The 27,153-nt window shown below is 36.9% G+C and overlaps 1 protein-coding gene across 2 annotated transcripts; it reads right to left on the bottom strand.

Moving 5' to 3' along the window:
- Positions 1 to 4,792: 4,792 nt before the first annotated feature.
- On the bottom strand, positions 4,793 to 20,585 carry taf4a (TAF4A RNA polymerase II, TATA box binding protein (TBP)-associated factor). 2 transcript variants are annotated; one of them, XM_052101107.1, is made up of 15 exons: positions 18,834 to 20,585; positions 16,111 to 16,250; positions 14,657 to 14,770; positions 14,432 to 14,527; positions 13,918 to 14,040; positions 13,650 to 13,739; positions 11,391 to 11,570; positions 10,264 to 10,408; positions 10,080 to 10,188; positions 9,329 to 9,498; positions 8,869 to 8,999; positions 7,054 to 7,179; positions 6,110 to 6,166; positions 5,870 to 5,989; positions 4,793 to 5,368 (listed from the first exon to the last, which is right to left on the bottom strand). In XM_052101107.1, exons 1-15 carry the CDS (start codon positions 19,606 to 19,608, stop codon positions 5,201 to 5,203), a joined length of 2,544 nt encoding a protein of 847 aa, XP_051957067.1. In that variant the 5' UTR covers positions 19,609 to 20,585; the 3' UTR covers positions 4,793 to 5,200. The 2 variants fall into 2 exon arrangements, with proteins under 2 accessions (XP_051957067.1, XP_051957068.1); XM_052101108.1 differs by having other exon boundaries at positions 14,432 to 14,524; positions 18,834 to 20,584.
- Between the last annotated feature and the right edge of the window lie 6,568 nt (positions 20,586 to 27,153).

Here is a 27,153-nt window from a genome sequence, read left to right as displayed (position 1 = left end):
CCAGCCTACGAACTACGCTTATATGCACTCTAGTCACGCCCTTTTTGGCGGGCTTTGATGCAGTGAGCGCGCGGACGCCTCTCATTGGATGCGAGTTCGCCCAAGCTCGTCTATAGGCTGCAGCAGTTGCCGCAGAGCAACCAATGAGCTCGCTAGCTAGCCCGCTCAAGGTCTGCAGCTGCCGCACTGCGTTGACAATGGATACAAATTTAAGGATAATTTTTTGGCTTCAATATCTCAGAAAAGATGAATCTTTCCCATAGCGTAAGCTAGCTTACGCAATACTCGTTCCCTCATCTAGAGAGAACCGAGGTTACGTTAGTAACCGATTCGTTTTACTGCAGTAAAACCATGGTTAATTTGTGGAACAAGTACCATGGTTTTTAAAACCATGGTTCTTACCACAAAAATACATGGTGAATTATGTGATTAGTATGGTTTTACTACAAAATACTACAGTTCAACTTTGATTACTGTAGTAAAACCATGGTTAATTTTCATAATTGTTGGATAAGGGTATTGTTAAAGGGTAACACAAACTATTTCAGAAAAACAAAATTCCCTTCCTGTCCTCCGAGAAGCTCTGTTCAAGCATGTCTAGGGACCAGAATTATTACAGAAACTTAAGAACAGGCTCTTTTGACTGCCAGTAAGCAACCACCAAGAACCCCCCAGCAACCTTATAGAAATGCCCTAGCATTATGTTGCCCAGTTTTGCACAGGCGAGTACTTCTCCAATATTCTTCAGAGCATGTCAAAATCTAGTTTAATTTAATACCCAAAAACAAATGAGCAATTAAAAGCAATTTGAGTATAATTGCTGTTATGTTGGATAAAACACATGCTTTGCTATTATCCATGTGACTGACAGAAATATTTGATTTAGTCCTGTTGAAATGGCACAAACATCAATATGCCATCTCTCTTCTCTGAGATAAACAGTGTGTTTGCTCTGTGATTAAGCAAATACAGTTGAAAGCAAATACAGGTGAGAGAGAGAGCAGCTGTTGAGGTGGGTCCCTTAAATTGGAGTTGACGTAGCTAAAATGAACACACACACAAAGAGAATGGAACATAATCACTCTGAGCACGTCTCCCAATCATTCCAATGCAAGCTGCTGACACAAGCAATCGTATATCACAGGTCCACACGACTAGACAATTTACATATACACAAGGTCAAATTGAACAATTTGTGTATTAATAACTAATTTATGGATATCTAATAAATACGTGATTGATAAATTCATACATTTTATGATTGGTGTATTCAGTGGTCTATAGTGTATGATCATATGTCAGAAAAAATGTCTCAGCACAGGGTCTTTGTAACAGTACGATTTGGGCTTCCAAACTGTTTCGGGGATAGTCGAGTTACAACCGCTCCACCCAATCAAACCCAAAGTCTTTGTGAGTTTTTCCTCTGCCATTCACACTGTTTACACAGAACATTCTGTGAGATGTAGCTAGGCAACCAGGCAGCCTCTGCCATCTATCTTTCTTCCTCTTGAGAGGGAGCTTATGTGGGCTTAGCTCAAGAGGAACAGTGGCCCTTTGCAGCGAGAAAGGGAATTACCATGGAAAACACTGGATTGTGCCCGCACACAAAGGGCAAAAGAGGGATTTTGCAGTGCGGGATAGACTGACATCATTAGTTGTAGTCAATTTAGTTTAGAGCCGCTCACGATACATAAGCCCCGTAAAACAGGGTTCAGAGGGGAGAATTTCATAACTTTAAGCTCTAACGTTTTTTTGTTTGTTTTCTGTTGACAGATCATTGGCCATAATTTAGTTCTTTAACCACATAGAGCCCCTATTCTAAGTTAAATGGATGGTTCACTCAACATGTCAAAGAAAATGCCAAAACAAAACTGTCAAGAAAATGTCCTGTTCTTATTTTACTCCATAAATCAAAATTTTTAATACAACAAATTAAGGACCATTAAGATTTTGTACATTGTGACACTATATACATGACAGTTTTAAGGGTGTTTTCATACCTAGATCGTTTGAACACTCCAAACACCCTCAGAGCAGTAAAACATGTATATGTGAACAACCCAAGTGGTCTCGGACCCTCTAAAAGGACACAAAAGTGAACTGTACTCAGACCACCTCAGTTGTTCTTCAAATTAAACATCAATAAATTACTACTTAAGGTGTAGGCCTATCTGTAATATGCATACGTGAACCTTAAGAAGTATGTCAATTTGTATGACAATTGCAAATCATAATAATCACAATTATTTATGAAACATTATTGTCAGGCAAATTTCATAACTGTGACAGCCCCTAGCTGTAATGGCGACTGAGTTCATAAGGAGCTGTGGTGTGAACAACAAGGGGTCTGAGACCACATTAATGTGACCAACAAAGAAACTGGGTTACTTACATTGTGAACACCAAAAAGCACTGAGGTCATTTTCGTCCAGTTCTCTTTCTGGTTCACTTTAACCGAACTGGGTTTGGTTAACTTAAAATGTACAATATGTGAAACCACCCTTAGACTGTCCAATTCTTATTACGTCAATGTGAAACAAAGTATTTAAACAGCGTAGTAGCACTCCCTTGTTCCTGCCTTTAATTTTTACTGGTTTTAATTTTCAAAAAAATTGTACAACAGCATCTTTATACTTCAATACAGTAAAAACAAACTGTGTTATGTAATGAAAATCAACAATGGGAATAGTAAAAGTAAAATATTCCAATGCATTACAGTACTGAGTATAAGGGAGTAAAATGTGCTTAAAGGGATAGTTCACTCAAAAATAAAAATTGTCTCATCATTTACTCACTCTCATGCCATCCCAGATGTATATGGCTTTCTCTCTTCTGCTGAACAAAAACAAATATTTTTTTTAAGAATATCTCAAGTCTGTTGGCCCAATGCAAGTGAATGGTGTCCAGAACTTTAAAGGTCCAAAAAGCAAATGAAGGCGGCATAAACATAATCCAAATCTTCAGTAGTAATATGATAGGTGTGGTTGAGAAATAGATCAATATTTAAGTCCTTTTTACAATAAATATCCATTTTCACCTCCACATTCTTTCTTTTGTTTTTGGTAATTCATATTTTTTTTTTTACATATTGCCACCTACTGGGCAGGGAAAATTTATAGTAAAAACAAAGTTATTGACCTGTTTCTTACCCACACATATCATATCACTTCTAAAGACATGGATTACTTTTATGCTGCATTTATGTGCTTTTTGGACCTTCAAAGTTCTGACCACCATTCACTTTGGTCAATTGTATGGACCTACAGAGCTAAAATATTTTTCTAAAAATCGTTGTGTTCAGCAGAATAAAGAAAGTCATACACATATGGGATGGCATAAGGGTGAGAAAATGATGAGAGAAGTTTCTTTTTTGGGTGATCCCTTAAAGTGTCTGGAAAAGTCTTAATTGTTTTAACGGTCCTAATTTCTTAATGCAAAATAGAATTTACACAAAGGGAGATGTTAGGCAGATTTTATGGAATGACAGCCTCCCCATACAATTAAAGTGAATGGTAACCAAGTCAGGCACATAGACGTCAGCCTTAACGTCTGCCTTTGTGTTCCATTGAAGAAAAAAATGTACATGGGTTTGGAACAAAAATGTGAGTTAATGATGACAGAATTGTTATTTTTGGGTGAACTATAAGTGTTCTTTCTCTTTGGAAGGTGCTATGGTGGCAGCTAGTTTCAGCCTAGAAGAAACACAGAGCTGGTGAGCAGTAAATCAACCGATGCCATTTTGCCTTGCCAACTGTCATGCCCCCGAGCTGAACACTTAAACCCAAGTATATCCAGAAGGGATGACTGTAACTGTAGCGGGTAAAGTTTGGCTGCAAGTTGGAAGCCTAAATCAGACTATAAACACTGAGAAGCTATGTGTAATCTATCAGTAGTGCTGAACTCTACAGCAGACAGAAAATGAATAGTCCTAATCACATTTCAAGCTAACAGTTATAAAAATCATTGTCTAAACATCTAAAAAAATTATGTAAACATTAAGTCAAAAAATGTCCCTTTAATTGCATGTGAATTGTAATTTTAAGTGCAATTGTTTTGGTGGCAACAAATTAGCAATCATTTCTATAATGCTTAATAAAACATTCTGCAGCCTACCACTTTTAACATGAACCCAAATGGCTTGTGAAGTCTTTTTGAACACAGGTCTACAGTGCCATCTAGTGGGCAACAAGACCACAACAATGTTTGTCAACTACTAACTAGTGATTTCCAAGTAGATATAGCTGCAGGCCTGAGACCTCCAAATGAGGGCGGAATCTCCAAAAGAGGGCGGAGTTACTACAACTCCAAAATGGGAAGGTTAGGGAAAGGGTTAGGTTAGTTAAAGGCTCGCGACATCTTTATTGGCGTTTTGGAACTCCGGCCCCTTTCTTGAGCTCTGCCTGTAGGTATTTCTCTATAGTTATTTCCGTTTTACGAACAAAATAACGGTTCTTTTGAACCTGTTGTTTTCATTATTTGTTCGAACCGATTCGCACAGCGTTTGTAAATCACTCGTCAGAAAGGTAAAACCTTTCTTTGGGAGTTGAGGTGACATGTTTAAATCATTAACACAATATTTTTGCCACGTTATTGATTTAACGAAACATTTAATTCACTACACAATGTAAGGGACATGTCTGCATGATAACAAAATAAGAATATTGTATTATTATTAAAGTCAAACGAATCTATTTGCTATGAGTCAGACTTCTCAACGCTACTAGTGATCTATCGTTGCTTGTTCCATAATACAACACACCACACAAGTTATTTTCATAGAAATTTTGTCCACTTTTATTTCTTAAAACATCTTTATAAAAACACAGATATAAAATGAATGGGTAGTTCCACTGTGAATTCTTTTTTTTTACATGGGTAATTTGCACATTACAAAGCCACCTTCTATGAAAAAACATAAGATATATAATTTCAATTTTTTTAAACGTGATTTTAAGAGTGAAATCCAAAAGGGTCTGAAAGCTAAAAACAAGGCAAAATAAAAGAGAATAAAACAAAACATAAAAGAGAAAAGCACCATCAGCTCGAGAAAGAATGCATCACATGTAAGTGAGACAGCGACAGTGTAAAAGAGTGATAAAGAAATACAAAAAAGGAATGACAAAGAGAATGATAATAACAGTAACAGACAGAAAGAGAGAACCCTGAAGACTGAAATGCGGGAAGGACAGGGGGCTATCTGCTATTTGAGTAGGGCTCGGTAGAGCAGTTGTGAGTGGCTGGTGCTTCTCTCGTTTTCTAGACAGAAGAGCAGATCCCTGAGGTTTACGCGCGTGATACGCTGGCGAGCGTACTGCCTTGATGATCCTGCATTTAAGCCCCCAGATGCACTCGCTGACAAACCTGAGCCCTGCAAACACATCAACATACACACTTAAATACTTTTCAGTTCACACCAATGCTAAATTATTTGTACTAACAATTTGATCAGTCCAAAATTATATATGGCTTACAAGCAAGCTTTACTGTACTAATGAGCGATTCAATATTTTAGACAGAGCAACTTAATTCTAGAAATTTCCATGACTTTAAGACTTTATTAATTTCCATGATTTTTCCAGACCTGGAAAACACAATTTAAAAAAATCCTGATATTCCCAGTTTTTCCATAACCATAGAAAACCTGCTTGTCATGCTGAAAAACTGTTTAAAAATGTTTTGGATCTAGTGTGAACAGGCCTTTAGACTGCCCTGACTTTCCATTTGTGACAATCTGAGACCCTTGAAGCACCACCAATCTGACATCTCAAACCAGTTCAAAAGGTGATAAATGATTTAAAGAGGGCACAGAGAAAGATAATGATGAGGTGGAAGGCAGCAGACTGACTGTTGAAAGAGAGATGTTTTGTACCTCTGCGTCAGTCCCAAGTGAAGGAGAATCCAGTTTCCTTTTCTTTCTGGGTCCAATAGCCGCCAACGCCGTCAAGTTGGCTTCTCTCTGTCTAATCTGAGCCAATTCCTGCTGCTGCATCTGTAGCCATGCACACGTACACACACACACACACACACATACTCTGGACCCAGCTCTGACCCATAATCAAACACAATGGTCCTCTGACAATATAAAAATCTCATAAGTGTGCCATCTAACCTCTTTGGCCTTCTGTTTCAGCCGCAGCTGTTCAGGGTCCTCTTGTCGTGAGCGTGACTATGAAACATAAATAGCTATTAGAGATGATCAGCAGTCAAAATACACAGAGAGACATCTGCTGGGATCAAATAGATATGTACATATCGGGGGGTCCAGTAAATGGTGCTGAATTAAGCATCAGAATTAATGCTGTAAATGGCAGTAAAGAGTGCGATATTCGAAATTTGTCAACCAGAAGAAATCCTGCTTTTAAAATCCCCATTTTTAACACAGTATATCTGCAGCATGACCTAAAAAATGTGAGCAGAAAGCACCAAGTAGAAAACTGTAGCCCACTTTACAAAATCTATCACAGATGAGCAATTCTAGTGTAGATAACTTTATTGATTATAATGGAAGTGATTTAGTCTCGTACCCAGTGTGCATTGCTTACAGTTGTAAATTGACATTGGCTATTTTGTAATTGCTTCAAATGTGGCTCAACCAATCATATTTATAATGTATTCTTTATTTTATCTTTTTTTTTTTACTTAAGTGTTACATAAAGTGAAGGATTGTTTGCAAAATTATTATTTACTTGTTATGAACACTCTTTTGGTTTGCATCCATCAAGTTCAAAATAATGAAAATAATCAAATGAGATGAAGTACCTTTCAGTTGTAAAGCATTAAATTCACCAGATACAAATGGGTATGACTACGTGGTTAGGTAATATTTCAAACATTGTTGAGATAGACATACAGTGAAAATAACTATATTGTGATATATACCTTTACCATGATATACTGAGAAGATTTTGGTCATACCATTTACCCCTTATCAGAATTTGGTATAATGCATTTTAAACCTAGGTGTGATGACGGTATCAAAGGCCTTGTGTGTGTGTATGTGTGTGTGTGTGTGTGTGTGTGTGTGTGTGTGTGTGTGTGTGGTGGTGTACTAACCTTAGCTGCCTTCATTAAAATTTCTCTTTCCTGTTCCTCTTTCTTCTGTTTCTCCAACTGGTCGAGCTGCTCAAAGAACTTCAGCTGAGAGCGAACATCATCCAACTGCTCGTACCGACTATCCTCCTGTGCACACATACACAACATTAACACTACACACATGGCTCTAGACAAATGCTGACACTCAAAGGACAGAGAGATTCGCTTTTGAGACTGCAACCTGCAACAGGGGGCAATCAATTTGGATTTGTAATTACAAAGCATATTTCAAGCCTAAAGTCAAGATGATCCCTGCCTACGTAACATGTCATTCAAAAGTGTGAGCAAGCTGGATAGAATTAAAAATTCTCATGACATAAAAAAACATTAGCCCTAAAGGCTTTTTCTAAAAAGCTTGAAATCAAACAAGTCCAGCATCCCAGGTAGGAAGAATGCCAGGTGTGTACAGAGCTCTAATCTAGGCAAAGGGTGGCTATTTTGAAGAAGCTAAAATATAAGAAAGTTTTGATTTCCTCAGATGTGTCCGCCAGTGCAATTATTGTCAAAAGAATCATAACTACAGTCTTGACAAACACAAAATAGGTATTGTTTTTTCATGCACTGAAAAAATGCTTTGAAATGTGCAGACAAATCAGAAGTGTTCCATTTTGACATATTATTGTAACCTGTAAAAACATCACACTTGTCAAATAGCTATGGGCCATATGTTTTTTTGAAAGCTCTCAAAGAGTATAATACATCCAGCTTATTTGTGTAACTCACAGACATAAATATAGCAAGTAATAGCTATGTATGTCATTGAGATTTATGTTTCATGTGAAGAGGTGTTGCTCACATGCCACATTTTTGTTTATAACTAAATGAAAAATACACAGAACATAAAATATCACGTACCATTAGTTAGAGGCAATTATTTTTTAATCGAGCCCATACACGAGGTAATCTAATGCATAGAACATTAGATAATTGATGCAAAGCACAATGTGCACAGTGCACACAGTATCTGGCAATCTAGCTAAAAGCATGTTAGCTTTCCTTGAACAGATGATGTCAATAGAAAATTATGTAGCATAATTAAATTCTAAACCATTCAGACTGGGTCCAGATCGGTGCAAAATGCATCCATATTTAGACAGAGAGACATGTGATTGTTGACTGTTACATATGGCCACCAGTAGATGGCAGCAAGTACATGACACAGACTCAATGACGACTCAAATGGCACAGAATGAAACTTATTCTGTGAAATCTCATTACTAAAATAATGTATGCATGCTATGCAAACCATAAATCATTGTTGTGTTTGCGTGTGTAATAAGTTCTTAAGTACAATTATTATGTTTTATTTGTTTGGGGAGGCTTTTCGACACTTGTTGACTTTTTTTGTACACTAGGATAAATTATATTTATAATGTTATAACTTTTGATTGCTTTGTTGAATCAACACAAAATTTTACTCTGTTACGGTTGACATGATTGGGAACAAAACAAAAGCAGTTTTTCAGTGCTGCCTTATTTACACTTATTTAATTATTTTGTCTAAAATTTTCACTTTCAGCAGTAGCAGAAACTTTGTTTGACCCCCTTGTTTTTTTTTTTAATCAAGTTATAAGCCTTTAATTTTGAGTGTGTCACTGAAACAGGAAAATCTGTAAAAACGATCTGTTTATTAACATGTTTTGATTCCCACATAATTCCACATTTCCATTTGTGCTATTTAATAGTTTTGATTAATTTCCTATTATTCTAAAATGTGGAAATCATTAATAACGTAAAAAAAGTCGTGTCCAAACTTTTATGCCACTGCCATATTACCTTATAAGTCATGTTCTTTTGCTGAGCAATCAATGAGACCTTCTCTAGAAGGTTCTGCAGTCTCTGTTGAGTGGAATGAGAGATGATGTTGACCACTTCGGGACCCAGCTCTGTCACTCCAAACCTTTGGCCTGACAACATACAGGACAACAATCGTCAACTCTAATGCTTATTATCAAATGATTGCAAGCAACTCACTAATTTCCATACTTTTTCCAGTGCATAACAAGAAATTATATTCTAGACTTTCAAGGCATTTTACTTTACATGACTTTTCCAAGCCTGGAAACCACTTTTATTTACAGGTTATCTAGGGCCTTGGGATCCCTGGGGGATAATTAGGTTGATGACTTTGGCATTCCAAACTTAAGTGATATTGAAAACAACTGCAACTTTTCACAAAGGAAGTTTTAACATGGAAAAGTCACATTCAAGGATTTAACATGGCTAGATGTCTCACCTATCTCTAGTATCTTGTGCTGTAGCATGCTGGCGGAGAGGAAAGCTTCATCCTTACAAGACCGCGTGACTGCGCCAACCAGCTCTGAGTTGGTGGCCAGGATTCGAGCACTCTCCTCCGAAAGATTAACACCCGCCATTGAGGCCACGTCATTTATGTCGTCATCATCCCTGTATAAATTAATAAATATATACAAGCACATACCTTAGAGCAGTGGTTCTCAACTCGTTTTGCCTTTGGACACAGATTTTACATTGGAAATCAAGTGGTGACATTATCAAAATTGTTTATCATACATAAGTAAACAAAAATGTTCTTAGGTCAGATTTTGAGATATATTATTATTATTGTTATTATAGTTTTTGAGTGTAAGGGCATGGCATACAACTGCCCAGTCCATGCTAGTTTAAGTCTAATTTGGCTAGAGTCTACCAAGTCATAGATGACTTTCTGCCAAAATACGGCATAGTTTATTTGCACGCAAAAACGCTGACAACAAAAATATGGGAATTGTTATCTCCTGCCTTAAAGTTGATAAACCTATTTATTTTTCTATGCATAATTATGTGGTTAGTTGCATTTTATTATTTATATTTAGCAATGTTTTCACCTGCTGTATGCAACCCTGGTGACGCATAACTGTCCTGATGCTGGTTTTAACTGGCAAAGATTGTTTTTCATATGCAGGAACTAAGCATCAAAAATTAAGTCTTATAAAAGAGCAACCTAAAGTTAACAACAGAATACAGACCTGAAAGTTCCTCCTGCAGCATCCTTCACTTTACTCCTCTGAGCTAAAGCTACAGACAAGGAGCCAGGAGCCAGTTTAGTGCTACTCACCATACCCTGTTTCACTGCCACTGAGACAGACAGACAGACAGAGATTACTATTTGTTTTATTATATTATAAAACATATAGTGACAGACACGCTCACCTGTCTGGATCTGTTTGAGTTGCACCTGAGGCTGGCCCACAACTATGTGGCTTTGCGGTTGACCCCTGAGTGTTACCATGGGAGTGGTAGTCAAGGTAACCTGAGGGGGCTTCACTATTGGCCCCTGCTGCGGGGACTGCAACACCTGAACAAGGAAAAAGAACAATTCTATGAACACACTACACAAAAGCACATTTAAAGTACATCTATAATCTATAATCTCTATTCAGGCATTAAAGGAATAGTTCACCAAAACATTTCATTCTAATGATTTTCAGTTAATAGCAATGTAGTTTTATTCCGTTCCACACAAAGCTTGCTTTTTTTTTGTCCATTTTTGAGCATGACAGAAAAAAGAAGGGTGTATGGACAAGTAGGCCGTGCACTGTACATTCTTTAAAATGTCTTCCTTTCTATTCTACAGAAAAATAACATCATACAGTTTTGAAGAAACATAAAGGTGAGTAAATAATAACAAGGGGGAATTGATTCCTTTAAATCCTTCATTGTTATCTTTACTTATCAGCAAATGCATTTCCCCTAATTTCGCATTCCTGAAGCACTTCAGACTTTTTAGTAACTTGTTAGGAAATGTTTGTCCAAATTCTGCTGTGTTTCTGTGATATTTATTTTGTGAAAAATATTTTGCAGGGGGTGTAAACCTCCTTAGGCTCTCTTCAATGAATATAAATTGCTAGATTCCACTGAAACCATTACTGACATCAGTAATCAAATAGTCAAATCTTAAGATTTTAGTACTTTATGAATCTCAATTATTAAGTATGTTTTTGTACATATTTATTAGTAGTAGTTATTAATGTTCTCAGCGAATATTTTAAGACCAAAAAACTACTCATGTTATAAACAGTCAAAATTCTGAACCAGTGTGTAAGAAAATGCAGTAAGTTATAATGGAATATGATGTTTTTTGTTTTAAATGACATGGCACAGACTTATCTGATTGCCTTCTTTTCCACAAGGCAAATACATACATCCAACAATAATTTACACTCTTTACTAAACTGATTATAATGCTGATCATTTAACCCAGTGTAAATTAAGACTAAAAACTGAATTTTACCTGTAATATCATGTTAGCATTCATAATCACAACAATGTATTATTACCAGAGAGGCAGTCTTGCTGGAGTTGCTGAGTGCAGGCTGGATGAGCGTATGTGTGGCTGTGGCGGTAGCAGCAGCAGTGTTGGTACTGGTCAGAACCACAGTAGGTGCCTGAAGGGTCTGGCTCTGCTGAATGAAGGCCGTGGAGTCAGGAGTGAGCTGTCGCAGAGCTGGAAGACTCCTCTGAGAAAACAAATGAAAAAGGAAGGCTTTTCAATTTTTAATTTACGTATACCTGACTATCATTAGATGCATGCAATTTGCAAATGACTTTCAGCAAGTGATTCGGAACAAACAACAGAATGTAGCCGTCTCTCAAGATGTGTTTTTAAAGGTTGGAGTTCTTTAACTTGACACAGCATCTAAAAAACATAATGCAACGAACAAATATGTCCGTCTAGTGTATGTTTACATAGACAGGGGTTTTATTGCATTGACATGTTTATGGCTGCCACAAAAGCTAATTTAATTATATTCTTCTCGCATTCAGCACTTTTTAAACACTAAATATGCTTTCCTTCTTAAATGCACATCTTGATATTAGGAAATTGTAATTTGTCTGCCTTCAGATATTTCAAGAGATGTCTTAAGCAAATCATTAAGTGGTGTACTCAAGTAGTCCAAATGTTATAACTAGCCCTATAAAAAAAGGGGTTAATTAAATTAAGTTAGTTTAGCTTGATTTTCCACAGCACGTTGAAGTAAAAGATACCTGTAGACTTTAAAGGTTCCAGGTGTTTAGAAGATTAAAAACAATTAATATCTCTAATGTAAACATAAAATATAACTGCGTAATTGCGTTAAATCTTAAAGTTAAAGTTGTAAGTATGTCATAAAATACAACCTTTCATGGTGCACCGAAGTTTCTGAGATAACAATGCATAAAGATAACAATAAGTGTTTGGTATAATTTTAAAGAAAACTTAAAAATAAAAAAATTATTTATGATATAGATTATTATAAATTCTTAGACTCTCAGCCTAAGAAAATGCTGAATAAAATAAATAAATAAATTCTTATTTTTCTGATTTGACATTATATACCTCTGGGTGGCTCCGAAAAACTGCTTTTGTTTTGTTCCCAATCATGTCACCTGTAACTAAGTAAAATTTTGTGTTGATAAAACAAAGCAATCAAAAGTAATAGCATTACAAATATAATTTATCCTAGTACCCAAAAATGTTTCAATGTGTCCTATAGTCTCTCCAAACAAATAAAACAAAATAATTGAACATAAAAACAAATTAGTCATGCAAATACAACGATGACTAAAGGTTTGCATAGCATGCAGACGTGATTTTAGTAAGGAGATTTCAAAGAATGAGTTAATTCTGTGCCTTTTTGGTCATCATAGTGTCATGTACATGGCGCCATCTCCTGGTGGACATGTGTAATTACCGTGATTGATCACATGACTCTCTGACCAAATATGGAGGACTATCACAACTGGTTGAAGCAATCTGAGCCCAATCCATTTGGTTTAGCATTCCATGACACTACAGCATTTCCGATGACATCATCTGATCCAGGAAAGCTAATGTGTTTATAGCCAGATAGCAAGATGCCAGCTGCTGTGTGGACATTGTGCTTCGTGTGGATTATCTAATGATCTATACATCCAATTACATTGCGTGTGGGCTCATTTTAAAGATAATCACCCCCTCTAAGTAATGTCATGTTATTTTATGTGGTAATATTTACCACCTATTATATGATAATATTTTATATTCTGTTTATTTTTTGTGAAGTTATAAGTGAAAATGCAGCATATGAGCAACACCTGTTTCATATGAAACATGTACGTCAAAGACATATATTTAGCTAGTACTTGCTATATTTTTGTCTGCGAGTAAAACAAATAGGCTGGTTGTATTCTACTGTTTGAGAGCTTTCAAACAAACATATGGCCCATAGCTATTTGACAAGTGTGATGTTTTTACAGATTACAATAATATGTACAGTGTAAAATGTTTAATAAATTATCAAAATGGAACACTTCTGATTTGTCTACAAATTTCAAAGCACTTGTTCAGTTGTGGGCATAATGCCTACATGCATTGTAAAGTAGAGCTTCTAAGCTTTAAAACAATATACATTTTGTGTTGGTCAAGACTGTAGTTTTTTCCTCACTGTCCCAAAGCTTAAAGGGTTAATAACAAGTAATCAAACTATAACTAACTGTTAATAACTACACAACCTGAAAACCTCGATAGAAATAATTTGAGGTACATAAATCTGCCTTTTAGACAAGAAGATGTTTACCTTAAGGAAAGGCACTAGATAAGGCTGAGGAGAGGAGTTGAGCTCCTTGTAGAGCCTGCTGGTAAACTCCTCTGCTTCCATCGTCCCTTCCTGAAGGGACAAATACAAATCAGCACCAACATAAATTCACACATAGGGATATTTCAGCATTCTTAAACATTAATTTCCATTCATGACTGATTATTCTGAAAGTAATATAATAAGTGTTTTCAACTGACAAAAGTGAAATGACCCAGAAACAAAATAAAAAAAAAATCAATCAACTCACCAGCAAGTTCTTGACCAGCTCTTTAACGTTGGCAACAGTCTCAGTTGACTGCTTACCACTTGTGGCCAGCTTTATCAGCGTGGACAGGAAGTTCCTACATTTCTTTACATTCTCCATAATCTCCTACAAGTAGAGATGTCGGAATCGGAAGTACTTTTACTCTCACAATTGCTTAAGAACACCTTGCATCTGTCCCTTGGACACATACAAATGTTAAGGTTAAAACTTAATAGCATGAGCCTTGCGTCAACTTATGGGGATATCAGGGATTTCCCACCCTGAGAAAAAAAGCTATTTAAGCAAGTTTGGATTTTAAGTCAAAAGACTATTTCATCTATACAGAAATACTTCTACTGACATCTCATCTTGGATTTCACCAGTCTTTAAAACATTCTTATGTATGTTTAGGTTGCTTTACAGACCCTTAAAGAAGAATAAAACAAAAAGCTAAAGGTTTCTTCAGTAGTGAACCAGCATATCTTTGTGTGACTGGTAAGTTAGTGCAGCCTCTCACCGTTGCCGAGGAGACGGTGGTCCCCGTGGCAGCAGTCACAGTCCTTTGGGCAGCTCCTGCCTGCACTGACAACACTGCACCAACAGATGAAGCCTGCTGACACACAAGACAAAATGTGCATTAGAGAAAAGAATAAAGAGAGTATAACAGCCACCATAGAAATACAATTAAAATTGTGAAGGGTCTGCTTCTACATGATGCCTTATTATGGTGCTTTGTTGTTACCTGTACAGGTGGTCTCTGGAGAGTGGTGGTAGCTGTGCTGCTGGGTGTATGAGAGCCCTGCTTTATGATGGTGGTAGGGGTCACCTGTCGTGTCATTAGTGAAGTTCCAGGTGCCTAAAGGTATACAGAGAACAGACATCACTGAGCAGAGTCCTGCAAATACTGTCAAGGGAAATGTCTAGATAATTAAAAAAAAAAAAAAAGAGTGGAACTGACTAGCTGCTAACTAACTGTCATCATTTGGGGGCTCAATGATAAAGATGGCCTGGAGCCCATGTGAAATTTTGGACTAGTTGACAGAAGTTGTCCTATAGGGCCATCTAACATTCATTAATCAATTACAAATTCAAATGTGTCAATTTAAATGTCATCAATTTTAAATTAACTAGCTGGCTAAAATAGATGAGAATGTTTTGAAATTCCAAGAATGACATGTTATAGTCTAGAGGCAAGTTAGAAAGCAAATCAATAATGTTTCCCATAATATGCCACAGTTTTTCAGCAAATGTTTTTTTTAATTTATAGCTGTTTTGGAGTTATTATATTTTTTTACCCATAAACTTGAACTTAAAGGGATAGTTCCCCCAAGAATGAAAATTCAATCATCATTTAATCACCCTCATGCCATCCCAAATGCGTATGAAGCACATAAAGGCAGCATAAAAGTAATTAATATGACTCCAGTGTTATAATCAATGTCTTCTGAAGCGACCCAATCGGTTTTGGGGATTCATTTGGGGAGCTCGATTACACTTCCTAGTGCCATTTAGTGCTCTGCGCATGTGTCAAGCAAGAGGAAGTGTAATCGAGCTTGAAATCATGATAGTGCCTTGAGTCTGCAATGGCAAGATGTACAGTGAAAATGAATTACATTTTGGTCTCACCCAAACTTGCTTCAGAAGACATGGACTAAACCACTGGAGTTGTATGGCTTACTTTTATGCTGCCTGTATGTGCTTTTTAAGAGTTTAAAAATGTTAGTCACCATTCACTCATATTGTATGGACCTACAGATCTGAGATATTCTTCTAAAACTTTTCTGCAGAAGACAGAAAGTCATACACATCTGGGATGGCATGAGGGCGAGTAAATTATGAGAGAATTTTTCTTTTCAGGTGAACTAATCCTTTAACATTTAATGAAAAAATTACACATACCATATAAAAATGTTGCTTACAATTGCTGTTAGTCATAATTAGTATAAATCTGAACGTCTGATCCAACTGCACAAGCAGAAAAACATCATACTGTTGAGCCCTGCATCTGATACATTATGTCATAATATAAAACAGAAGTCTCTACAACCTCAAATTTACTTATATATTACTTATATTCTGATTTTGTGATTGTGAAGTCAGTTATTCTGTGGTTAAAATAGCAGTTAATCATGAATATGTATGACCAAGTAATTTCTGCCGATTCCAAATTAGTTCAGGTTGGTGAGATGACATTACCTGCGCAGTGGTGATCTGCCCAGTGGTGGTGCTGGTGGGGGCACCAGTGCGGGCAGCCTGTGATTGTGCCTGCATCTGTGCCAACATCTGCTGTGGGATCATCAACAACTGACCACTGTCACTACGCACCAACACCATACCTGAACAGACAAAAATAAATATATGCACACAAAGAGACAGGGTTTAAGAGTAATTTCTCATTTAATTGTACTTTATTAGTGAGCTTTTCCTATTGAACTGACTGACATCAAGTGTAAAATCTGGCAACCGTACCCTGCTTAGAGGCATGAAAAATAAACTGCACAGTTGGTGGCTTATATTTCCACAGCACAGTGAGAACCCTACATACTCATTCTCCCGTTACTGTGTGAACAAACGGATGTGTTCTGAAGAGTAACTGTTGGTCAGAGGATCCAGATGGCCTCTTGCTAAATTCTGTCAAGCGTTTCGTCTGACCAACAACCAGCTAGACAACAGACTTGTCAGAACGACCAGAGCATACAGCCAAATGGAATCATATATATAAATAAAAATAATAATAATAATAATAATAACTAGATTTGCATTTCCTGCAGGTGCGGTTTGCACCAGTGCTTGCTAAGCAGCAAATAATCCTGTTTAAGTATTTCGTCAAATGATAAAGAAAGGAAATCTTGAGGAATGGAAAGCAGTAGGGGTGGGCGATATACTAGTATACATGTTTAGCATGTAGAAATTTGACAGACAATATACCTTTCAGATTATCAGAAGACATTGTAAAGAATGTGGAATTTGTTTGGCTTACTGAGCAAAAAAAAACACATTTGGTTTAAAGCAATACAGAGCGGAAAACAGCAATTTGCAAGGTTTGCATATTGTATATCTCGCTACATTGTGTATCTCACGATATGTACTGTAAATATCCATATGTGCGTATCTATCAGAGGTCAGGGCTTCACATGAAACTGAGAGAATTGAAGAAACATGGACAGGGTTTTTCATGCACTGACATTTTTTGAAATTTCGGGCCGCTAAAACAAATTCAAAGACATCCATCTCACGTTCAAAATATGCTTCTCATCTGACACGCGCAGCTTTGTTCCACACGATTAGCTTCCAGTTTGTACTTCAGAAACAGAAGAGAGTAAAGAGGGATCACTTTCGCTACTCAATCCGGTTTCTCTCAATATCACGCTACAAGTCACAAAATGTACATAACCCATTTTTATTTTTTACCTTCAAGAGCTATGGAGGAATTCAAAAATCTCAAATGGCTAGACAGCCTGACATATAACAAACACTTACTAGGAAAACAGCAAAAGCAATTATGTCATGCAGATTTTTTAAACTTCACATCATCAAACTTAATAAAACTGTTTGAAAGGTGTTATATATTAAGAAAAAAAGTCTTTGAAAAACCTAGTTGTCTTTGACTAGTTTGTCAAGTTCCAAATAAAGAAAACAATGTATAAGAGGATGTAGTTTTCATTTAAAAAGCATTTAATTCACTGACTGACAGTATTATTCAAAAATGGATATTTAATATTTAAATTTGCTATATCGTGATGTATACAGTATATCGTCATCATGAAATACAGTTGAAGTCAGAAGTTTACATACACCTTAGCCAATCTTAGCATTTAAACCTTAGCATTTAATCACAGAAAACAAAGACAGGTCAGTTAGGATCACTACTTTATTTTAAGAATGTGAAATGTCAGAATAATAGTAGAGAGAATGATTTCATCACATTCCCAGGGGGTCAGAATTTAACATAGACTTTGTTAGTATTTGGTAGCATTGCCTTTAAATTGTTTAACTTGGGTCATATGTTTTGGGTAGCCTTCCACAAGATTCTCACAATAAGTTGCTGGAATTGTGGCCCATTCCTCCAGACAGAACTGGTGTAACAGAGTCAGGTTTGTAAGCCTCCTTGCTTGCACATGCTTTTCAGTTCTGTCCACAAATGTTCTATCGGATCGAGATGGCCACTCCAATACCTTGAATTTGCTGTCCTTAAGCCATTTTGCCACAACTTTGAAGGTATGCTTCGGGTCATTGCCCATTTGGAAGACCATTTGCATTTCAGAAACTGCCCCAAGGATGAACCAGACTTGTGGAGGTCCAGTTTTTTTTTTTTTCTGAGGTCTTGGCTGATTTCTTTTGATTTTCCCATGATGTTATGCAAAGAGGCACTGAGTTGAAGATAGGCCTTAAACTACATCCACAGGTACACCACCAATTCAGTACACCTCCTATAAGAAGCTAATTGTCTAAAGCTTGACATCATTTCCTGGAATTTTCCAAGCTGCTTTAAGGCACAGGTAACCTAGTGTATGTCAACATCTGACCCCCATAATTGTGATATAATCAATTAAAAGTTAAACAATCTGGCTGTAAACAATTGTTGAAAAAATTACTTGTCATGCACAAAGTGGATGTCCTAAACGACTTGCCAAAATTTTAGTTTGCTAATATTAAATCTGTAGTGTGGCAAAAAAAATAATAATTTAATGACTTCAACTTACGTTTATGTAAACTTCTGACTTCAACTGTAAAATGACTCATGTATCATGATATAAGATGTTGGTTATATCGCCCAAAATATTAAATTTCATACAAAGTGTAAATTAATTTATCCACAAAACTATGTGAATGGACTCTTATTAAATAATAAAGTACATAATTTCACAGAGAGAGAGAGAGAGAGAGAGAGAGAGAGAGAGAGAGAGAGAGAGCGCTACCTGGAGGTAGCTGGATATTTTGGATGTTCTGTCCCGGGCTGCTCTGGGGAAGTCGGGGCGCTAACGCTTGTGGCGTAATGGTCCTGATGGCAGGGGTGGATGCTGATGCTGCAACAGTTGCCGGAGCTGCTATTCTCGCAGCTCCTTGCAAAATAGCACCCTTAGCCACACCAGGGATCTGGAACTGCAGTCCGTGAGTCATACCGCCGGGGCTGATAGTCTGCACTGCGGGCTGAATGATAGTTTTGGGGGACTCGGACTTGCTTTGTACTCCTGAACTCGCAGACAAAGACGCGGAAGTCTGGTTTATCAAAAGAGGGGTTGTAGTTGCAGTAGTAGTAATAGTTGTAGTGATTCCCGGTGCTGGCTGGGTCGCTACACAAGCTACAGTCGCAGAAACGGTGTTGATATTACTCCCGTTAATAGTTAAACCGGTTCCAGCGGTTTGCATAGATGGCCTGACAATTGCCACTGAGGGTCCACTACTTCCAGCACTGGATGCTGCTAGCGCAGCGCACTGTGGATTCCCGTAAGAAGACTGTATCACTGTGTTCGGACTTGGGGCGACAGTCACGTTTGCATGTCCTTTCGCCAAACCGGGCCCGTTATTGACAACTGGGACAGAAGTCGAAGCGTCTGATGTTGATGTTGATGACTGGCCACTGGACACTGGAGTGCCGCTATCATTGTGCGGATCCATTGCATTGCCTCCGTTCAAAGTTTGCACTGAGGACGTCCCGATCTTCACACCGTGGCTTGGCAAAGTAGTTACCATAGCATTAAAAAACACCGGACCGGGTTAGTTGTCTTCCATTTGTGCACATCAGTTCAGGAAGTTTTGATACATCCACTGAAAACACCCCCTTTTCCCTCCAGTTGCTTTGCGAAGTAAGAACAAACGTGAGTGAAGGGGGAATCTCGTGTCACAACGTCAATAAGGATTTGACAAGCGCCATTGTCACCTCAAGTCCATTAGTAACAAGGTTCTTGGGAGAAATAATCATGTAAAACACTTCAAGACTAGCTGCTTTCACTATGTTCACATGTACAAGACTCGCAGCAGTCGTCTGAGCTCGCAGAATGTTAACATTAGCTAGTTGAATTGCCTCTTTTCCCGGAGTCAGCGGGGTGATTTCCAGCTGCCTGTGCGCTTACCTCAAACTTATTGTGATAAAGTCTGGTAACGTCTAATCTAATACAACTTGAAGAATCGATAAAAAGTTTCTTGCCCACTCTTTTAATACAGAAATCCTTATATAGCAGGTCAAAGCCTGCCGCCATCTTCGATGTGAACAGTCAGGAGCTTTGGACAAAATGACATTGCGCATGTGCGCACAAGCGAAAACGTCATTACGCTCAAATTTTGAGGCCTTGGCATTGGTTGTATCCGTACCAGAGGCGGGACATGAGAAACGTCAGTTGATTCTGGCGGATCGCGGTAGGTGTCGGTCTGGCAGGGGCTGTCATCGAGAAAAGGGCCTTAAGAAGTTGAAAAACAACCATTAATTTAAGCACAGATTGCTCTTAGGTATATCTGCAGGCATTCTAATCGGTTTTGTGTTTGTCGTAAAGCGCGTATAGCCTTTTCTGCGAACTTCCCAGCAGGCTGTCTTTCCCCCAAGATGGCCCCCTGTTTTGAAGCGTCTGTGTTAAAAGCGTGAAAAGGCGCCACACCTCTGCCAGCGTAACTGTCCAATGTAGATGGCACGCATGCATGCTACTGCATCAAGATAACAATGCTGGAGGGCCAAGGTTCACAGGGTGCTTGTTCAACCTCTTACGTGTGTTTCGTTCAATGGCAGTATTTCTTGTTGTTTTTTTAAATCACGTTTAAAATGTTTTTTTTTTTTTAAATCTTGTATTGAAATAATACATTATTTCTATTTTGAAATTTGTGAAATTTGGTTTATGCTATGCCCATTTACTTTTTCATCAATTATCAAAACATTTGAAAGATACCATGTTTTACGTTCAAAATCATTGCTATCAAAAAATAAATGAAACATCCCTTTTCCTTGTATTTCAATACTAATATTAATCCTTACAAAATATCTCAAATCACATCAATGCATAGATTAGATAGGAATTAATTAACTACGAAGGCAAAGACATGGCAAACACAATGTGTTAATCTATTACTAATTAATTGTAGATTGTCAAGCAGGAAATTTTATATCCTCACATTTGAAAGTGTAAACTGTATCCACCTTATTTTTCATCGAAACTTGGCCACCGCCATTATCAACCTTGAATGTGGACCACTTCCGTTATCGATTTTAGCGCTACAAAAATACTACAGTATGCTGCTTTATATTACATGCTGGCAATGTCATCATAGTATTATCATTAATTATTATTTTCGTAAACCCATTGGTTTTGAACGCATATAGTTTTACCGTATATTGCATTTTGCCATCGTTTTATGTTGCACAGGCAGAATTGCAGAATGAATGAAATCAGGTGCTGAAGGACAGTTTCCTGTACCATCTGACATGCCTCCACAGATTTTAGACAACCAGCAGAAAGCAACAAGATAAATGCTGCTTTAACTTTCTTTGCACCAAAACTGCATCTTGTTTCATCTTGGCAAATTAATAAATGCATTTTACTCTCCATTCTTGTCAGAGCATTCTCTTATTCTTAGCAGTGTATAGTAAACAGACACGCAGATCTCGCATTCAGCACGGTTTATGAAACATTGCCTTTGGAAATAAACAAATAAAGGCATCATTGGAGGTTATGCAAGTACATATGCATGGAGACAAGAAACACTGCATCGTCATGATCTCTGTAAAGTAAGATGCAGATTTTATTACGTCTCTTCAATACTCACAGCTACAAAATGCTGAAGTTAGAAAATTAGCAGACATTTGTCCATCATTCTATAACTGTACATCCTTTGGTTGTGTGATAGTTTATAAACGTATATCTCTAAATTCTGGTATTATTATCCTTCGATTTATTTACATTGCTGTAAAAACATTTGCCAGAAATGCAGATGCTGATTACGTCTGTCTTGCAAATTGAGGTGGATAGGTTTAAAAGACTAAAAAATGAATAGTATGCAGAGAGAAATGTTTTTGTTGTTGTTGTTGTTCTGTTTTGTTTTTGCTTGTTTATTTCTTGCTTTTGTTCTTTTTTTTCTAATTTGAAGACTATGCAATCTGCAAGAACATTATTTTACTTTGTAGATTGAATTGTATGTATGAGTATTTGTCAAGATTAAATTAAAATAATTACTGCACTGGAACAATTGGCGCTGTATATTTGAAAAGATTATGTTGGAAAAAAGGTTCATACACTATACTAATTTATTGTAAGTATTTATAAAATGTTTACATCTACTTTGTTCAGTTTTTAGATTATTCAAGATAAAGACAAGTATGTTGGTGTTAAAACAGCTTCCAAAGAGTGGTGCAAGAGTGTTAGAATGTTATTTTCTTTCTCAGACCTGGAAGATTTTTTCATAGCCTTTCAAAATTTATGAACATTGTTTATTGTAAGAAATTCCAGGAAGGAAGGAAAAGAAACACAAGTTTTCCTTAAAGCTACACTCAGTAATTTGCTAAAACTCTTAAATACAATAAATAAAATTTTGCAATATATGTACGAAATCATGGCCACTCACATTATAATGAAGACTACAGTCATAAGAGTAACATTATAAAAGCTGTTTTATTCTACATAGAGAGTGTCCACACATGGGGGCTGCCCCTTTAGAATCACATGACCAGCCAAAATACTACTCTCTTAATCTCAGTAACCAAACTGTTATTTTACACTTTCACTCATTGATTATAGTAATCATGGCTGACTGTGTACTAAGTTTCTACAATGGCATCTGAAACCTAAAACAATTGATTTTGAATGATGCTGCATCCAAGCCGCTAGGTGCCAGTCTAAGTCCAAGATGACACATAAGACAAAAGTTACTGAGTGCACCTTTAATGACAGAGCTGCACTTTGAAGTGAACACATTTGAGGAAGAAAATAAAGAAATTCCATAGCAAGTAGACTGCTTACAACATGAGAGTTTTGATCATGAGACATTGTTTGATGGTGGAAATTACAGTGCCTTGCGAAAGTATTCGGCCCCCTTGAACTTTTCGACCTTTTGCCACATTTCAGGCTTCAAACATAAAGATATAAAACTGTAATTTTTTGTGAAGAATCAACAACAAGTGGGACACAATCATGAAGTGGAACGAAATTTATTGGATATTTAAAAAAAATTTAACAAATAAAAAACTGAAAAATTGGGCGTGCAAAATTATTCAGCCCCTTTACTTTCAGTGCAGCAAACTCTCTCCAGAAGTTCAGTGAGGATATCTGAATGATCCAATGTTGACCTAAATGATAATGATGATAAATAGAATGCATCTGTGTGTAATCAAGTCTCCGTATAAATGCACCTGCTCTGTGATAGTCTCAGAGGTCCGTTTAAAGCACAGAGAGCATCATGAAGAACAAGGAACACACCAGGCAGGTCCGAGATACTGTTGTGGAGAAGTTTAAAGCCGGATTTGGATACAGAAAGATTTCCCAAGCTTTAAACATCCCAAGGAGCACTGTGCAAGCGATAATATTGAAATGGAAGGAGTATCAGACCACTGCAAATCTACCAAGACCCGGCCGTCCCTCTAAACTTTCAGCTCATACAAGGAGAAGACTGATCAGAGATGCAGCCAAGAGGCCCATGATCACTCTGGATGAACTGCAGAGATCTACAGCTGAGGTGGGAGACTCTGTCCATAGGACATCAATCAGTCGTATACTGCACAAATCTGGCCTTTATGGAAGAGTGGCAAAAAGAAAGCCATTTCTTAAAGATATCCATAAAAAGTGTCGTTTAAAGTTTGCCACAAGCCACCTGGGAGACACACCAAACATGTTGAAGAAGGTGCTCTGGTCAGATGAAACCAAAATCGAACTTTTTGGCAACAATGCAAAACGTTATGTTTGGCGTAAAAGCAACACAGCTCATCACCCTGAACACACCATCCCCACTGTCAAACATGGTGGTGGCAGCATCATGGTTTGGGCCTGCTTTTCTTCAGCAGGGACAGGGAAGATGGTTAAAATTGATGGGAAGATGGATGGAGCCAAATACAGGACCATTCTGGAAGAAAACCTGATGGAGTCTGCAAAAGACCTGAGACTGGGACGGAGATTTGTCTTCCAACAAGACAGTGATCCAAAACATAAAGCAAAATCTACAATGGAATGGTTCACAAATAAACATATCCAGGTGTTAGAATGGCCAAGTCAAAGTCCAGACCTGAATCCAATGGAGAATCTGTGGAAAGAACTGAAAACTGCTGTTCACAAACGCTCTCCATCCAACCTCACTGAGCTCGAGCTGTTTTGCAAGGAGGAATGGGCAAAAATTTCAGTCTCTCGATGTGCAAAACTGATAGAGACATACCCCAAGCGACTTACAGCTGTAATCGCAGCAAAAGGTGGCGCTACAAAATATTAACTTAAGGGGGCTGAATAATTTTGGACGCCCAATTTTTCAGTTTTTTATTTGTTAAAAAAGTTTGAAATATCCAATAAATTTCGTTCCACTTCATAATTGTGTCCCACTTGTTGTTGATTGTTCACAAAAAATTACAGTTTTATATCTTTATGTTTGAAGCCTGAAATGTGGCAAAAGGTTGAAAAGTTCAAGGGGGCCGAATACTTTCGCAAGGCACTGTATACTATCGGTCAAAGAGGAGATCGTCATTTAACCAAATCATTGGTCCTACTTAACATTGCAAAATAAAAATAAAAAAGCTAAATATTAAAATAAAAGTTTAAATAAGCTAGATAGTGTTAGTGAACACAAGGACAGATTTGCCCTTTTCATTTGTCTGTATAATTTCTGCTTTGCAATGTGAACTCTTGAACATTTTTTACATGCTGACTATGAATTTTACATTAAGCTACCTATTATGAACCAGTAATCTAAATATGACTGAAAGCAAAACAGATATGACAGGTGGTCCTATTAAAGCAGGCAGGTATATAAAGGCACAGATTAACTGTTAACCGCATGCTGTAGGCACAATGAACATGCTACTGATTTGTTTTGGTAAGTTGGAAAACTCTTTATGCTGTTACATGGATTTAGATGGCTTAAAGATACATTTCTTGCAAAGCTTTTAAGCTTTGGACAACATAGACTTAAAAATATGACTGGCAGGATCAGATTAGGATCTACCTTTTTACATGTTACTTCAACAACTTGGGTCAGTACAGACCTATGGAAAGCTTCTGCCCATGTTCGACCCATACGTGACCACCTGATCTGCCTTGGATGGCATGGAGAGCAACAAGATCAAAGGACAGATTTGCATGGGATGACGAGGTGATCTACGAACATATCAGCCCTCAAAGAACCAGTTAGTACTTTTTTGTGGTATATTTTATATCTCAATATCGACTCTCAATACTGAACCTAAAATGTATTCTCCAATTCTCTTTGATTAATCTATTATTTTATGGAACTATTCAAATATGTCAACTTGTGTTGTTCCATCAGGAATGGCAATCAGGAAATCTACTGGCAGTTGGTGGAAGAGATTTTGGCAGCCAAAAGGGAGAGATAAGTCTTTATATTATGTATCCTTTATCCCTTAAACGCATACCTCGAGTCTTTAATGACCCGGGACCTCATTCAACCCCCTGTACCTCATCCATTTATTGGAGTTGTGCCCATACCTCTTTCGTATTCCTCAATGTGTCTCTTATAAGTAGTGTAACACAAAAAATAGCCAAAATCATAATAAATAAATAAATAATTTAAATTATGGCTTTAGTATACCAAAAGTGTATAGGGTCATTAGAGACTCTAGGTATGTAGTGCCATTTTTTCCCCATAAATTATAGCAAGGTGGAACTGTTGTTTCAGTGACTGACTTTATTTACATTTGACATTGCTATTTCATGAAGAAACAACATGGACGTAAACTATAGGAAGTACAACACATGAACAGTATGATATGACTATTGTCATTTGGGTGTACTTCTACAAATTATGTAAGTTGTGCATCTATTTAGATTCAATAAGTGCCTGAGAAAATACTTTACTATGTGTAGCTTATGTGTACATTATGTGTTATGTGTAGCTCAATATGTGTTTGACAGCCAGTTGCATCTCATGAAATTTCAGTGTGAAATTATTTAATCCTGATCTAGATTTCCTTAGAATCCTAGATTTGTCCTGATTTGTTGCATTATCTCTTTGATATATGTAAAATAAAATGTATAAATAAAACATCAAAATGTATCAAATACATTTTATTTTATTGTTTTCTAATTGTCTTGAATATATTTAAAAAATTTTGCACTATCTGGGCATTTTGTAGATCCATTTGTGATAGATATAAGTGCTGGGTCTCTGAAGACCTGAAGAGTGTTTGGTGGAAGTCCCTTGCATTTAAGGGTTAATTATATTAAGGACTATGCAATTAACTTCTAAAAGAGCAATAGCATCCCTGCTGAGAAGCTTCTAGTAGGCTTTCCCACCTATGGACGCACCTTCAATATAGCTAACTGACCTGGGTCTGCTGTCACTATACAGGCTGTAATCTGGGCATACTATGAGGTAGTACTTTTGAAAACAAATACAATTTTCTTTCTCAAGTTTATGTTGTATCATGTTGTCTAAATTAAAAATGTGTAATTGCATAAAGATGGCACGGTACAGTAGTTTAGTTCAGTCTACCATGCAGTGCAAATTACTCTTATTTTTTTTTCTCTTCCAGATCTGTTCCTCCTGGCAAACAGAACTACTCAGTTATGGAATATTTCCCAGATGGTTCCATATGCGTACAATATCTTGAGAGTTTGTATTGGCTATGACAACATGAAGATTAACCTGTTCGAGGTAATTGATTCTTGTTTAGCTTTCATTAAATATTAATATTACATTTTAATGAAAAGTATAGAATAATTGTCAAATTATGTTGATTTTGACATAAAAGCATTACAAGAATTGTGTAATAAGTGCAGCTAAAGAGATCAATGTAAACATGAAAAAATCTTGCAAAAGTAAAAGAAAATAGTCACAACAAATTCCAAATTGAACAAAATTCAAAGATAATGTAAGAAAGAAAACACAAAAGCTGTCACATAAACATATTAAAATGATATACATTGAAATATTTAGTCAAGTTCATGTAGACTGAATGAAGATTGTGCTTTAGCACTGCATTTGATATACTGACAGAAACATTCACTCTCTCAGTTCTCTCTATGAACATTGTTACAAATATATTAAAACAAAAACAATAAAAAAAAAACAAAAAGTAAAAGAATGTTTAAAAAAAATTAA

Source organism: Xyrauchen texanus, chromosome 32 (genome assembly GCF_025860055.1).
Source record: "Xyrauchen texanus isolate HMW12.3.18 chromosome 32, RBS_HiC_50CHRs, whole genome shotgun sequence".
Lineage (NCBI taxonomy): Eukaryota > Metazoa > Chordata > Actinopteri > Cypriniformes > Catostomidae > Xyrauchen > Xyrauchen texanus.
Note: the sequence above shows the minus strand (reverse complement) of the source record. Positions and strands in the feature narration are given on the sequence as shown.

Coding starts and splice junctions, on each gene's coding strand:
- taf4a (XM_052101107.1), bottom strand. CDS start 19,608: ATGGTAACTACTTTGCCAAGCCACGGTGTGAAGATCGGGACGTCCTCA. Junction 9,499..10,079: donor GCTGCAGGAGGAACTTTCAG/GTCTGTATTCTG, acceptor TAATTTATACAG/GGATGATGACGACATAAATG. Junction 7,180..8,868: donor AAAAGAACATGACTTATAAG/GTAATATGGCAG, acceptor ATGTGTGCACAG/GAGGATAGTCGGTACGAGCA.